Here is a 14,004-nt window from a genome sequence, read left to right as displayed (position 1 = left end):
CCGTATGAACTATATGGTATCATTCTATATATAGATATCTGTGGAATGGCATGTGAAGGGGTATGGTGGCTTGCTGTGAAGGAGTGAGTTGGGGATGTCCGGGTTATGTTTCATTGCATAGGAAGAGGTGGAAGGCCAAATGTGTTGAACCCTCACTGCAGTAGGTACTGTGCTGCCCAAGTGCTGTAGAAGGCACTGGTGAATGTCACATGGATTGCATTACTGATTTTCCAGCCAGTAATTGTCTCTTCTATTGCTATTAGGCTACTGTATTTTCAGAATAGCATTAGCTTACTTTGGTATCCTAGCTTCCTAGTTAGASCATTACTAATGCTGTTAATGCATGTTTGAATTCATGTATTCTAGCTCACTCTATTGCTGATTTAACAGCAGCTGTGCAAAGCTGAAGCCTGTGGCTGCCTTTGCCAATCATATCTACCAGTTTCTGCAGGAGATAAGAAAGGCAGGTACACACTTGGGCCTTGTTTATGATCAGTGGCCTCTGTTGCTTAACAAGTCAAAGTAGTGGAAGCGTGAAGCCATCACAAATATTTTTAGCAAGTACATCTGGTAGCAGTAGGGGATGTGACTAATCCCTTTCTAACCTGTACTGCAGCAGTTGTCTGCATCAGGACTGTTTGATTTACCTTACTGGTTGGTTTGCTTGGGATCTTTCACAAATATCCATCAGTTCAGCCCAAGAACACCGTTTGTATTCCACCACACTGTTTTTTTTTTTTCTTTTGTGTGACTGCTGTGTTCTCTTTTATCACATTTGTGAACATTTTTGTGTGTAAAGTTGTATTTTAAATAAGTCTGATCTTTTGGACTTTGTTATCACTTTCTACCCAAGGTACTGGGAGTGCTTGACAAGCCCTAATGAAATATGTTCTAGAATATGGATCTGAAGTATGCTCTCTGAGGGTGGAGAGAACTTGTATCTAATTTTTCTTTGTTTGCTTTGGGTGTTTTTTTTTTTTCTGGTGGAAGAATGAAGAGAAATTCCAACCTTTGGTTCTCATCYTCCTCAAGTCATAGCTTTTTAGAAAATGCTATGTGAATTTTTCATCTTCCAAGCTCAGATTTGACCCACACACGGGTACCCTGATTTGTTACTGCTGTGATGTGATGAGTGTAGGAGCCTGTGGAAGGTCGTCCTCAATATTACTGAGGCGTGGAAGGCTTTGACTGAAAGGGGAAATTGGTGTGGAAATTTTCTTGGTGTTTGCCTCTGGGGTGTCCACCTGATTAAGCAAGAAAATATGAATATTTACCTAAAACCTGGCCTCTTAGATACCTTTATTTGAAGTGTGCAAGCTTTTAACAAACAATCCTGAAACAGAAATCACTGGTTACCTAGTAACAGTTCTTCASCATTATAATGCAACAGGTATGTGTGTTATGCAACTTCACTGTTAGATTCTGAGAAGAGGTGAGACTTTGGCTGGGACACTCATTCTGCGTCTTTCTGAGCCATTTTCTAGTTTTAYCCTAGTGAGGATAAATCGTCAAACCACAAGTAAAAGAAAAGATGCTGCCCCATCTTCCATAATAAGATCCAACTGGCTTAAGAAGTAAAACAAAAGGGAGCTGTTTTACATTGACGTCATTTTGTAAAAGATAAACATATTTGCAGTCTAGGAGGATAGTAACCAGAAAACAATTTTACAAAATCATGTTGTCATGGGCTTCAGGATATTCAGGTATGTTAATATAAATTGAAAGTCTGCTTCTTGCTCACAGTGGTACTTAATCAGCAATAAGTTCTGCTCATTCCAGCTTGCCATGGGATAGCCTATACTTCTCTGATCTCTGATGTTGCTTTGAAGTAGGAGGAGGTGTGCAAAAAGCCTTCAGTGTACTTTTCTTCCTGTTCAGGTAACATACTTCAATTTCAGTGGCCCCTCACGCACAGCCTGTGCAGTTATGCTTGTGGATATATGCCTCTGCAGTGTAATTTAGTTGAGAGATCTTTAGGAAAAACRCTGCTGAAGAAACAGCTTTGGGGAAGATGATGGCATCCTTTGGAGTTTAATATTTAAACCAATACCAATTCACCACCACCCAAGTAATTGGAGATATTTTGCATGGTATGATATTTTTGCAGAATATGTGAATTCAGAATGAGGAAGCTGGGCTGTCAGCCTTGAATTTTGATGTGTGGCTAGATATAAGCATAACAATTGTGAAGACGAGATGAATATCTGAAACAACATGTTATGGTTTTGACTTATCAAAGTTACTCTTCAGGGAAAATGGAAATGTTARCATGGAAATAACTCTCACAGGAAAATAGCTGTTAAGCATTTGTTTCTTACACAGTACATATGCAACATTCCCACCTCCCCCTCTGTTAAAGGATGTAGAGCAAGGGTGGCATTGCTCAAGGATTGATGGTAGGTCCTGACTTWAATGATGACCATTTTATCACTGCAGTGTTACGATGTTAGATTAAATTTATGGTTACTCTTGCATCAAGGATGGTATTATTCTTTCTGCTTTTGCATAATATACCTCAGTATTTATTTGATGGAGGTTTATTTTGAAGGATTTATTTGAAGGTAAAAGCTTGTGTTGCCTGCTATTTCTCATTTCCAAAAACATTGCCTTTTATCCACTGCTGTGAAGCACAAGCTATGAGTAAATAGCTCTATTGAGAAAATAAGCATGCAATAAATTTTCATGAGCTGTTTCAATCTTGCATTTTTTGCAGCATCGAAATAACTTTTATGGGGAAATGACTTGGGGGAGTGAAGAACTGCTAAAAAAATTGTGAATAAGATGAGACATTCAGCAAAAAGCAACACTGTGGCCTCAAAAATCAGTGTTTCCTTGAAGCTGTTTTTAGTGTTGTTAGTGTTGAATGTCATCATAAGTAAATAAAAAATATTGTTAAAATCCTCTGTAGCTGCATAAATTGTATGTCTTTTAATCCAAGKAGGCATAGGTGTTCTAAATGATGGAAGAAAACAAGAGGGTGGTAATTTGAAGTCTTAATAAGTCACCAAGCTTAGCCTTCCTTCTCTTCCCCCCAAAACCTGCATTAACTTTTGATATCATTWGTAATTTGATGTCACTGAATTTTTCAGGTCTTTTTTCTTTGATTGCATTAAAAATAAAAGCAGCTAATGCTTTCCCTTAGAAAACTGTTCTCACTAAAAAACAATTACATTTCTTTTGAAGTWGAGAATTTCTGTGCTAATAGAAAGCGAGCCATTCCCTTATCTAACATTTGAGGTCAGAACAAACAGAGCCTATGGCAAGGCATTAGGAGAACATGACCTTGGCTGAGCAGCAAGACCCTGCCAGTGTCCAGGGCCTTCATCTCTGGTGCAGAATGTTGATCCATGAGTCAAAGTACGTATTCATGATTGTTTAAAAAGAAAACAAAAACCTCCCAAATAAAAAAAAAAAAAAAAAGAAAAAAAAAAAAAAAAAAAAAAAAAAAAAAAAAAAAAAAAAAAAAAAAAAAAAAAAAAAAAAAAAAAAAAAAAAAAAAAAAAAACCCACCAGAAATTTGCTGCACATGTAAAACAAAAATAAACACCCCAATGCCAAAATCTGGAGTGTGCTTTTTAATTCCATTGACTAGATGTCCCATTTATATTTCGAAAAGAGATGTGGAACAGTAAAGCAGYCTTGTAATGAAGGTTCCAGTGCCAGGAAGCTAAGACAGAAGAGCTGCTGATAATTAAGTGCAGATAAAACAAGGAGGAACCGAGCTACTCTGACCTGCAGTGGGAGCTTGGGCCAGTGAGGAGAGGGCTGACTCAGGGATAACTCTTATGCACATAAATAAATTGGGAATTTTCCTTCTAAATGGGGGTTCTACAACAGGCTCAGCAGCTCCCTTATTCTGCCTGAAGGGCAAGATAATTCAAAAGTTAGATTTGATGATCTGAGAGGTCTTTTTCACCCTCAGGGGTTCTGTGGTTCAATGACAAGTCAGGGGGAAAAAAAAGGAAGATCATCATTGCCTGTTTAAGAATGTGAAGAGTGAATGGTTGCCTGTAACATTCCTATTGCAAAAGAGGGAGGCAAAAAAGGATAACTCTTCTTCTGTAATGGAAATTTATCATTTAACAGTTAAGACTTYGCCCAGGCTTTCCTATTTCTTCAGGGACAGAAAGGACGTGCCTAAAAAATCCCATGGTGTGCTGAACTAACTGGTGGCTAAACTGGTGTTTCTTCCAGTCTGGCAAACTTTTTGTTTGCTCAGTGATGGTCACAAGCATACATAATATTACTTCTTTACCTGTGAAATAAACAGAACGAGTTTGGTTTGCTGTGGGTTTTTTTGCTTGTTTTGTTGGGTTTTTTTTTTTTTTAGTTCAGCTTGTATTTATTTTGGTTTTGAGCAAGAAGGAAGTTGTCAGGTAATCTCCCAAGTATTTCATGGAAGTGATTAATTTCTGTTAATTCCCTTCACTTAGGGGAGTTTATACGCCTGAGGAAAAAAAAAAAGAGACTGCTGTATTTTGCACTCTCCTGCTTGGCCAGGTGATCACTGATAGTTGAATAAATAACTGGCTTTTTTTTAAGCTATTTCATCCTTTTAGTGCCTTCTGGCCATAAAGCATATGTAAAGCTGGACAAAACTTTGAGGATAAAAAAAAAAAAACCCAACCAAACAAAAAACCCCAAAACTTAATTTACTTCTAAACCTGTTTGTCTAACCTATAAATTCTTTGCTGGGCAAGGTAGAAATTTAGAAGATTTTTATGGTTTTCTCAAAAGTCTGGGTTTTATGCTAGTTAGCTTGGAAATCTTCATCCAGATTCAGCTACTGCTCCTTTGCTGCATATGTAAAACCATGAACCACTACTGAGTAAGAGAGGTTTTCACAGCTACAGTTACAACTAACCATGTGAAATTTTGAAACTTTATGATCTAAATGAAACTGATACTTGGTTCCTGACTTCTGTAAGAGCTTCTTTCTCTGCCATTCCCAGRTAATGGGCTTAAAATGTTTGTTTCTCCTCAGTTCCTTTGTATGAATGGATACATTTTTGTAGTTAGAAAATTTGCTTGAACTTATGAAGCATCCAGTTGCGCTTGCTATGGAAGAAAGGGAAGGAAATGCAAGAGGATTCGTAGTCCCTGCTGAATACTACTTCTCCATCTCCTCTGTCAAAGCAAATATTGGAAGCATAAATGTAAAAGATTATTTGGACTTTCTCACTGTGATTGTGCTTCTTTAATTTGGGAGTTAATTATAAACCTTGAAATAAGGAAGGGTTTTTAAGATGGGAAAGAAAGCATGTTTGGCGTGGCTTTGGCAACTGCTACTTGCACATCAAGCAGCATTTGGTATTTTCATTTGAAGATGCATTGATGCACAGCAATCTTGATGACACTGTGAACTTTTCTCCAGGTGAAAAAAGATTTTTCATGTTTTCTATCCCCTACTTGGACTTGTTTGCGTTGAGATTACAAGTACAGCTATTAATGCAGTGAACTGAATGTAGTAAAAAACTTCACTAGCAKCTTTGTGAGTTTAAAGTACTTTCTTTGCACTTAGAAAAATATATATTCTGTAAGTGCTAAATAAAGTGATGCAGGCTGGGGAACTGCATGCCATCAGGGGAGGGAGTCTGTAGCTGGCAGAGGTTCTTACCCATGCCTTTGTGGCAAATTATCTTCAGGGAAAGGCAGTAATGGGCATTCCATTTCCTTCAGCTTTTTCTAGGCAGTCTCAAAGCCATAGCAGTTTCTCACAAAGACTCTTCAGGTGCGTTAGCCTCAGTTCACAGGCAGGCATTCTCCATCTGCTGTGCACTGCTGTGTTTCCTGGCTGGTTCTGGAAGCAGCAGCAGCTCTKGGAGCTGCAGTTCAGGCTATTGAAGATGGGCTTGTTGAAGTGGCAGCAAAGTTTCCAGTAGCAGCTGTGCTCCCASTCTTCCTTGGGAGCTGCTAAAGCTGTCCAGTCACTGTTACCTTACAGAGATGTTGAAGTTTTGGCAGACCACACCATTTTCAGAGACAGTTTCTCTTCCTTCTGGACTGTGGGATTTGGTGTTGCCCTCAAATCAGTATTTTGGGTTTCCCATGTGATGTGCTTAAGGTCTTTTCTGTAGATATCCATTTGTGGGTCTTCCTGTTGGGGGGATGAATCCCTGTGATTTTTTTCTCTGGAGCACTGGCTTGCTTAACTCTGCGTTTTTGACTCCCTTGCATCCTGCCTTCTCCCTCATGTTCTGGCCCCCGCCAGTGAATTTGGTGTTCATATTTGTGGCTGGATTGGAAATAAGTCGTGGTTAGATCTACCTCTGTACAGTGTGATGGGAGGGTGCTTACCTGGCTGCAGGCCAGTTTCAGCTCATCTTGCTGAGGGAGCTTCATGCTGGCTCCAATGGAAGCAAAAGGTGCTTGTGAATACTTGATTTCCTAACTGCAGATCTTACAGAGATGCTCCTTTCCCCTTTTTTTGAGTGCTTAGAGCACCTTTTGTAAGCCGATAAAAATCAGCTTCAAAATTCAGGAGCTAATGTGTGATTCTGTGACCCAGCTCATTCTYGTGCCAGCACAGGCAGGATGAGCTGGATCAGGGCTGCTCCAGCTACYTGCCAGGTAGTTATGTTGGAGCCAGGCCAGTTCACAGCTAAAACACAAGTAGCCATGCCAGCTACTGGCAATCCCTGATGTCAAGCCTACAGAAATTTCATTCAAATAAACTTTCCACAGAGGTGATAAAATTGGCGAATATGTAGCCTCACACCTATGGCCATGACCATTTCTTTGGTTACTCAAGGTGTCACTTGTGTTTTTTCTTAAATTTGGCTTTAACAGGCAGATTGTTTAATTGTGGAACAGAAGAYAGTAAAGGACTCCCTTGGTTTTCCTGGCAAAATTTATTGTTGCTATGGGAATAGCCTAGCAGTGTTGCAGAGTCAGAATGACTCCTGGCTGTCTAGCAGGAGATCTGTTACGCCACATTTGTGGACATTGAGAAATTAGTTGGATTGCCAGGATTTTAAGGAATGTAACTTTAAGCTTTTTCTTCCATGCATCAACCAGAGCACTAAATAGACTTAAGTGCTAATGGGTGTAATTTCACTTTTGTTCTCTCTGCTTTTGAAGAGTGAGTATCTTAAACTGCAAATACAAGATAGAGCTGCATACTAACTTTAAAAATATGTTTTGTTTTTAGCTCTCAAGAAGATGAGCGGCCTATGTCACCCTTCTACGTGAGGTATTTACTCAGTTGTTTTATTTTTTTGGTGTGKGATTGACTCATTATTGGAACTAAATGTGGGGAGGGGTGCCAGAAGTGCTGAATGGACTGTAGTCAAAGTGGGAATTAATTTCACCATTGTAATTATTGCTCAGTTAGTGGGAGAATCTTTGTGGATACCATCTCTCTTGCAATTTTTTTGTGTCTAGGGAAGAGGCCCAGGGTTTAAACTCTACATTACTCGATGGACATGGGCTTCCTCTTTTCTTTGGTTTGTTACGTATCCTGAGTAGCTTATCTGCRGGCACAGGAGAGACTTTTGCCACAGGCTTTGGGGAACTAGCAGCATGTGCTGCTCAGAAAGAAGCCAGGAGCCAGATGGTGAGTCAGCAGCCCATCCAGCAACTGCTTCCCTGCTGCAGCCCAGAAAAGCAGGAGAGCGCCTGGGTACCCAGCAAGCCTCACTGGAGGGAATGGTGCTCATGCTGCATTTGAACAAATTGTTTCTTGTTTTGCCARCTGGATGGCAAAGTCACTGCTTGTAAAAGGGGTCTAATTCTGTTGACATCAGTGAAAGTTTGCTCTGCTTGCTTCAGTAGCAGGCTCAGTTCCAGTGCTTTCATTTATACTTAGTGGAAGAACAGGAGCCAGAGCAATTAACAATGAAGGGCTGCAGAGGAGGAAGGGCCAGATATTATAATTGGGTTCTTTGATCTCTGCAGAGTTTAAACAAATAAAAAGAAATCCCAGTGGTGCTTTTTGTGAGAACAGTGATAATTGGAATTTTTASAGTGATGTCTGAAATTTGTTAATCTCTGGCATATATTCCTATTTATCTTGGTAAATTGCTTTTTTTCTTACAGAATTTTTCTAATATAAACCATAGAAAGAGCGTATTTAATGSATACTGTGCAGAAATGTGTGGGTGAATTGTTCATGGATGGTTGCATGATCCTGTCTGAGTTGCTGTTGATGCGCCCTCATTCCCTGCAATCTATTTGTGCAGATGTTGCTCAGTCTGTGCCTCAAAAGCTTCAAAGTGTCCAAGGAGTTTTTGTCTTTTCCTTCAGGAGATTATTTTGTAGCTKCATGCATACATTCCCCCGTCTCAGATTTTCCCTCGTTTCTTCATCCTGTCTTTCCACTGAAAATCATCTGCCCCTTTGTTTTTCTTTCTGGCTAAATGTGACCTTCAAATTATTTTAGGCTTTCATTACATTTCCATCTGTCTTACTGCTCAAAACTGTCCTTCCAAGCCCTTTCCTGGATTATAGAAAAATGATCCATGAAGAAGATTCTCTTTGGCTGACCTTGTCAGGATCACCGGGAAGATGGGGAGCAAGGAGTGGACCTGAGAAAACTGATAGCAAAGCAGGACATTTCTGAGAGAAAGGGAGCAAGCTTGAACATCTTAAATAGAGATCTAGGCTTATTAGGGGAGAGAACAAAGAATGAGTGTGTCCACTGAAATGAAGGGATGGGTTTCCATGGGAATCTTTCTGGCAAACAGGAAGGGAACAGTCAGGAGTAAGCACATAGCTGGKAAGTGAAGAATTGGCTGGTAGGAGTAGAGAGGGAGCAGCACACCTTGACACGCAGGCTTGGTGCCAAGCTCGTGTCTTTTGTAGCATTGCTGGGATACAGTTTCTTGTAAATAAAGGGAACAGCTTGTAGTCTTGCTTCTGTTTATAACACATCAGAAATGTGTCCTCCTAAGGTCAGTTGCCAAGTGCAGTTAATTTGGCAGGAGAGCTGGCATTGGCTGGGCAACTCCTGGTGCTTGAACAACTGAGAGCTTGAGTGGGTAGCCAGATTTTTCTGTGTAAGTTTAAATGTTCTAAMTGTTGCCCCAAAGGCTGTGCATGAGATGTAGGAATTGCATTTCACAYCATGGGCAAGGAAGGGGAGACTAATATCTAATGGTCAAATCTATTTCTTTTGCTGCCCTGYCACACTTACATAGTTTAAAATACTRTTCAAGAAATCCTTCAAGTGAATCATGAATATTTGGATACAGAGCAGTAACTGCTGTGTCTGTGCAGTAGTTCCATATAGATAATTACACAACAAGTTAAGTAAGAGGGAACAAGAGCTCTTTAGCTTCCAAACACTGCATAATACTTGGCTTTTGCCAGACTGAAGGAACACTGTGTCCCTCTGTYGTGGTTTAACCCCAGTCAGCAGCCAGCCGCTTCTCTCACTCCTCCACCAGCAATGGGAGATTTGGTAGAGAATCAGCATGGTAAGAGCAGRAAAAGTCATGGGTTKAGATAAAGACAGGTTAATAGGAAAGAGCCTCGCACACAGGCAAAGCAGAACAAGGAATTAATTCAGTGGTTCCCATGGGCAGGCAGGTCTTTGGCCATCTCCAGAGAGTGGAGCCCTGTCACATGTAACAGTTACAGATGCCATCACTCCAAATGTCCCCCCTTTCCTCCTTCTTCCCCCCGGTTTATATACTGAGCATGATATCATATGGTCTAGAATGTCCCTTCAATCAGTTTGGGTCGCCTGGCCTGGCTGTGTCTCCTCCCAACCTCCGGTGCACCCCTAAATTCCCTGACAGTACAAAACCAGAAAAGGCCTTTGCTCTGTGTAAGCCCTGCCCAGCAATAACAAAAACATCTCTATATTATCAACCCTGTGTTCAGCACAAATCCAAAACACAGCCCCATACCAGCCAYTGGGAAGAAAATTAACTCTACCCCAGCCAAAATAACACCCTCCATAAATCGGTTTTGGTAGGATCAAATCAGAGACTGGATTATTCAATGCTGTACCAGCTAATAATGGAGAAGTTTCCCAGGTTGCTGTTTTTAACAATAAGAAAATGCTGAAGTCTTAACTTTTAYTTCAGAACTGTCAGAATACCCCCAATAAAAACACTATATCTTAAAATGAAACTGGTTTAGGCTTGGGGATTTTTTTTTTCCTTTTGATATTGGAAAAGTCAAGACCAAATATAGAATTTATCACTGGTGCTACTTCGTAAGGGAAGAAAGAGTCTTTAACAGTGTGAGAGTAAACAGTAAAGGAGGCAAAATGTGACATGGATTTATAAAGAGTGATAACACCAGTACAACCAAGTTATTTTTTAACAGACTTACCAGAGAGAGGAAGAAAAGGAATATACCTAATCTGTCTGTTGTCAACAAAGTATATCATGCCATCCATATGGAAAAAGGGAACATGAGYACTAGAACTTAAAGGATGGGTAGGGAGAGGGTGAGACCTCTAGATAGTGCTGGTAGGAAGGGAAGGGGATTGCTGCTGGAGCTCCTAAAGTGTCTTGAATTTCTTTTCTTTAATAGTCACTAACTCAATAAAATTGGATCTCGTAAATTAATTGAGCTCATAGCAGAAATTTAGGAGGGTGAATGGGAGTGTTCTCTGGGAGAAAATATAGGACAGTGACATATCTTATATATTAAGATATTTCATATATATTTATAAAGATAAGCATCAAATTTAAGACACATGCTATAAAAATAATAATGTAAGTAATGAAGTCATATACCTCAGGTCTGTTAATGAAAATCTTTTACATGAAAGGGGTGTTCCTCACATTTGGAAATGCTGGGGAAAAAAAGRATGCGAACATACTTGTTCATGGAGAGATGAAAGTGAAGCAGGGGATGAAAATAGTCAAGTTGAAGTAATATGATGGTGGATATATAAAGGAAGTATTTTCAGTATATTTAGAAGGGATACCCTTGTAYAAGGGACAGATGAGACCTTACACAGTTTCCAAGTAACTGTGTTCCATTGGCTTTAGGTTTGTGAAGATGAYTAAAGAAATAGCAAGACTGTTGGAAGATGGAGAAAAGATCATGGAGGTCCTATCTACCATAAGAAATGAAACAGCATACAACATATTCCCTTTGAGTTTTAGACAGAGGGGAAGGATTGTTTATGTTAAGTAACAATACTGATGCAAGACAGAATGTGTAAAAATAGTTTATGAATATATTTGGGCAGAAAATTACTAATTTTGTAGCTGGAGCCCACTTTCAGTGGACATAATAAGGATGAGGTCAGCTTGACCTGTTGGAGAGATTTGGGGTTTGAATCCATTCACTTACTGCTGACCAGGGTTGTCTTCTCCCTGTCTGTAGTCCTTGATTAGATAATTTGTTGGCTCAGCTGTGCTCAGTACCAGACAAGAAAATTTCAGTACTGTTAAAAGAGGAAAGCCTTGCTTGGTGATTGATTGTTCCAGGGAGTCATGCCTGAAGGGCRTTTACGTTGCAAAACCTTTTGTAACAGAACTTGTGGTGAAGGGAGTTGAGATTGTTAAAAAGTGCCTAGTTCTGCTCCTTGTATAATCCTGTAGTGAGACTGTGAATGCCAGCTGTATTGAGTAATCAGAACTGAGAAACACTCGGCAGTTTCAGGTGATGAAGCAGCATCTGGCAGTGGCAGTTCYCTGTAAGCACAATTCACTCCAGTGTGCAGGGAGTTTTTAGAAGACAGGGAGTCTTCAGGCACACTTTGTGCTGGCATACACGCTTTAGATGTGACGGTAGTCATGTCGATGGTTTCAGAGGAGTTCCCTCCTGGGTATGTCCTGGGATAAGCCAGAGTGATAGCACAGGGGAGAAAAGCACAAGCTTTGTAGTGGGGAGCTTCCTTGATAACATGCAGAGCATAAACTGAAACTGCAATGAGACCTGACATCACAAGCAATGCCAAAGATGGCATTAAATACTCATGAGTGCAGGGCAAGGCATTGGACAGTTTTGCCTGATTCTTTTCCTACAATTACTCCTGTTGGCATTATTTAGTACAGCTGACTGTTTCTCCTTTGACAGATTTTGAGACAACTCATTTTAAATAATGCGGGTCAGGTATTCTTAGCCTGAATTCTATCGGGTGAGATGTTTTTTATGCTATTTGTTCTCAGGTAAGTTTCCTGAAGATACTTGAAAACTTTGCTGTGGATTTCACACCTGCTCAGAAATTTGCTTGGCCACCTTCCCACTGGACACTTCTTCCTCCATGAGACATGCCATAAGAGGTCCTAAGGTCCACAGGATTGCTGGGCCCCATTACAAATTATGATTACATTATGTGATGTATGTTCATGTCCATCACACCAGCACTGGCTGAAAGTAAACACYGGGCCTGTGGGTGCCCAGCTGCCATGCAGGTCTGAGGCTCCCTGAGGATTATTTCCTTCCTCTGCAGAGGAGCCTGCACACAGCAGTGCAGTGCAAATTCACCAAGATCAATCGCGTGGCCTGTATGAATCCCCTAGAGGGTTGTCTCTGCTCCAAGCAGTAGGTGTCAGTGTGCATCCATCATAAAGGATGTGCAAGTGAAAAACGTTCAGAATCGTGAAGACAGTTGCTTTTAGTGGGATTAGTCTTCTGCATAGTAACAAGGTAGTGTAAAAACTAATGTACTACATTTACCAGAAGGATAGTTTGATCTGAGCTTGTGAAAGTGTGAAGTTGCTGAGAAAACAATGGAAGTGTGTTCTCTGTATGACAGGCCATCCCAATAACTAGGAGCACACCGCTTTGATTTTTAAACTCATTATTTTCACATTTTATATGCCATAACAAATTTTCCCTTTGGTGTATCACATAAATTGTGATCATACAATCATATAATTGTCTTTGAATGGATCCCTCATGAATCTGCAGTATTGCATGTGACAACGTCGAGAGTCGATAACATTTAGACCATATAAATACCTATGAATAGGAACTTCCTAGGTCATGGATTGAAATAGTATATTCGGGAGGACTTCAGGAATCTGCCATCTGTTACATCATAGCCATTTAAACATTCTCAACTTTGCTAGAATAGCAAAACAGTAAAAAGTTTTTGCATCTATTGAAGCTTTCTTACTGTTGTGCTCAGCTTTTTAAAAAGCAAAAACAGGAATAAAAACCACTTTTGCTTCCTGCATAAAGTGGATGAATTGTAAATAAATCTCAGCAACAAGTGACCTTAGTACCAGATTGCAAGTATAGCTTGAAAATTAGGCCATTAAGTATAGTCAGGAATTAATTAAATTACTTAATTAATGAAAACCCAGTCTGGGAAAATACTATGCCAGTATGTTAGTTTGCTCTGTTTGATGTTTTTGTTTTGTCTTTTTTTACCTGAATGCTAAGATACTTTGCTCAATAGTGGCTTGAATGAAAGAAATCAGGAGAAGGGGCTTTGATATCAAACTCAGTTATTTGTCTGCTATCACAAGATGCCCAACAGACCAGAAGAGGTACAGTCATTGCTTGAGCTAATTCTCCAGTGAACATCTTTCAAACTTAGGCAGTCCTAGTTAGGAGAAGACAGGGGAGACTGAATGGTGATGGAAAATGCCACCTTCTTGTTCTTGAGGCTGAAACAGAAGAAAGGAAGCCATGCAGTAAGAGTTTACTTTATGTGTGAAGTAAGACCTTATCCAGAGCTGATGGAACACTTCTGAAAGTGAGCAAAAGGCTTTGGTAAACAAGTTAGACAAAACTGGGAAGTGCTAGAGGTCAGACTTCCCAAAAGGAAAAGCATGAGGKTTATGAGAAACCAGTTCAAAAGTTCATAGCACTCAAAACAGTTGTGTGCCTTGATGCAGGTTTTCTGGCTGGCTTTCTGAAAGTAAAAGTCCCCCAGCACTGGGAAACCATCTTGCTCCCTTTTGCCACCCAAGGAGAACCTGGAATTTCTATCAGAAGTCAGTATTTCTCAGCATGCTCTACAGCAGCAGCTGCATAATTTAATAAAGATAATCTAGCCGTGGAGATAATTGACCATACGTATCAGTGAAATGAAGCAGGTGTAAGGAGAAAATAATGAACTGAAGCAGAACACGAGTTGCCATT

The 14,004-nt window shown here is 40.1% G+C and overlaps 1 protein-coding gene across 1 annotated transcript in view; it reads left to right on the top strand.

Annotated features, from left to right (window-relative positions):
- FAM13A (family with sequence similarity 13 member A) overlaps window positions 1-14,004 on the top strand; it is a 121,878-nt gene that overhangs the window by 64,049 nt on the left and 43,825 nt on the right. Inside the window, exon 7 of the mRNA XM_057366845.1 lies at window positions 7,151-7,192. Coding sequence (XP_057222828.1) covers window positions 7,151-7,192 — 42 coding nt within the window. The remainder of the gene's footprint in view (window positions 1-7,150; window positions 7,193-14,004) is intronic.

This window comes from Malurus melanocephalus, unplaced genomic scaffold, assembly GCF_030028575.1.
Source record: "Malurus melanocephalus ecotype Western Australia unplaced genomic scaffold, MMel_1.1 scaffold_72, whole genome shotgun sequence".
Lineage (NCBI taxonomy): Eukaryota > Metazoa > Chordata > Aves > Passeriformes > Maluridae > Malurus > Malurus melanocephalus.
The sequence above is the reverse complement of the archived record's forward strand: the minus strand, read 5'-3'. Positions and strand labels throughout refer to the sequence as shown.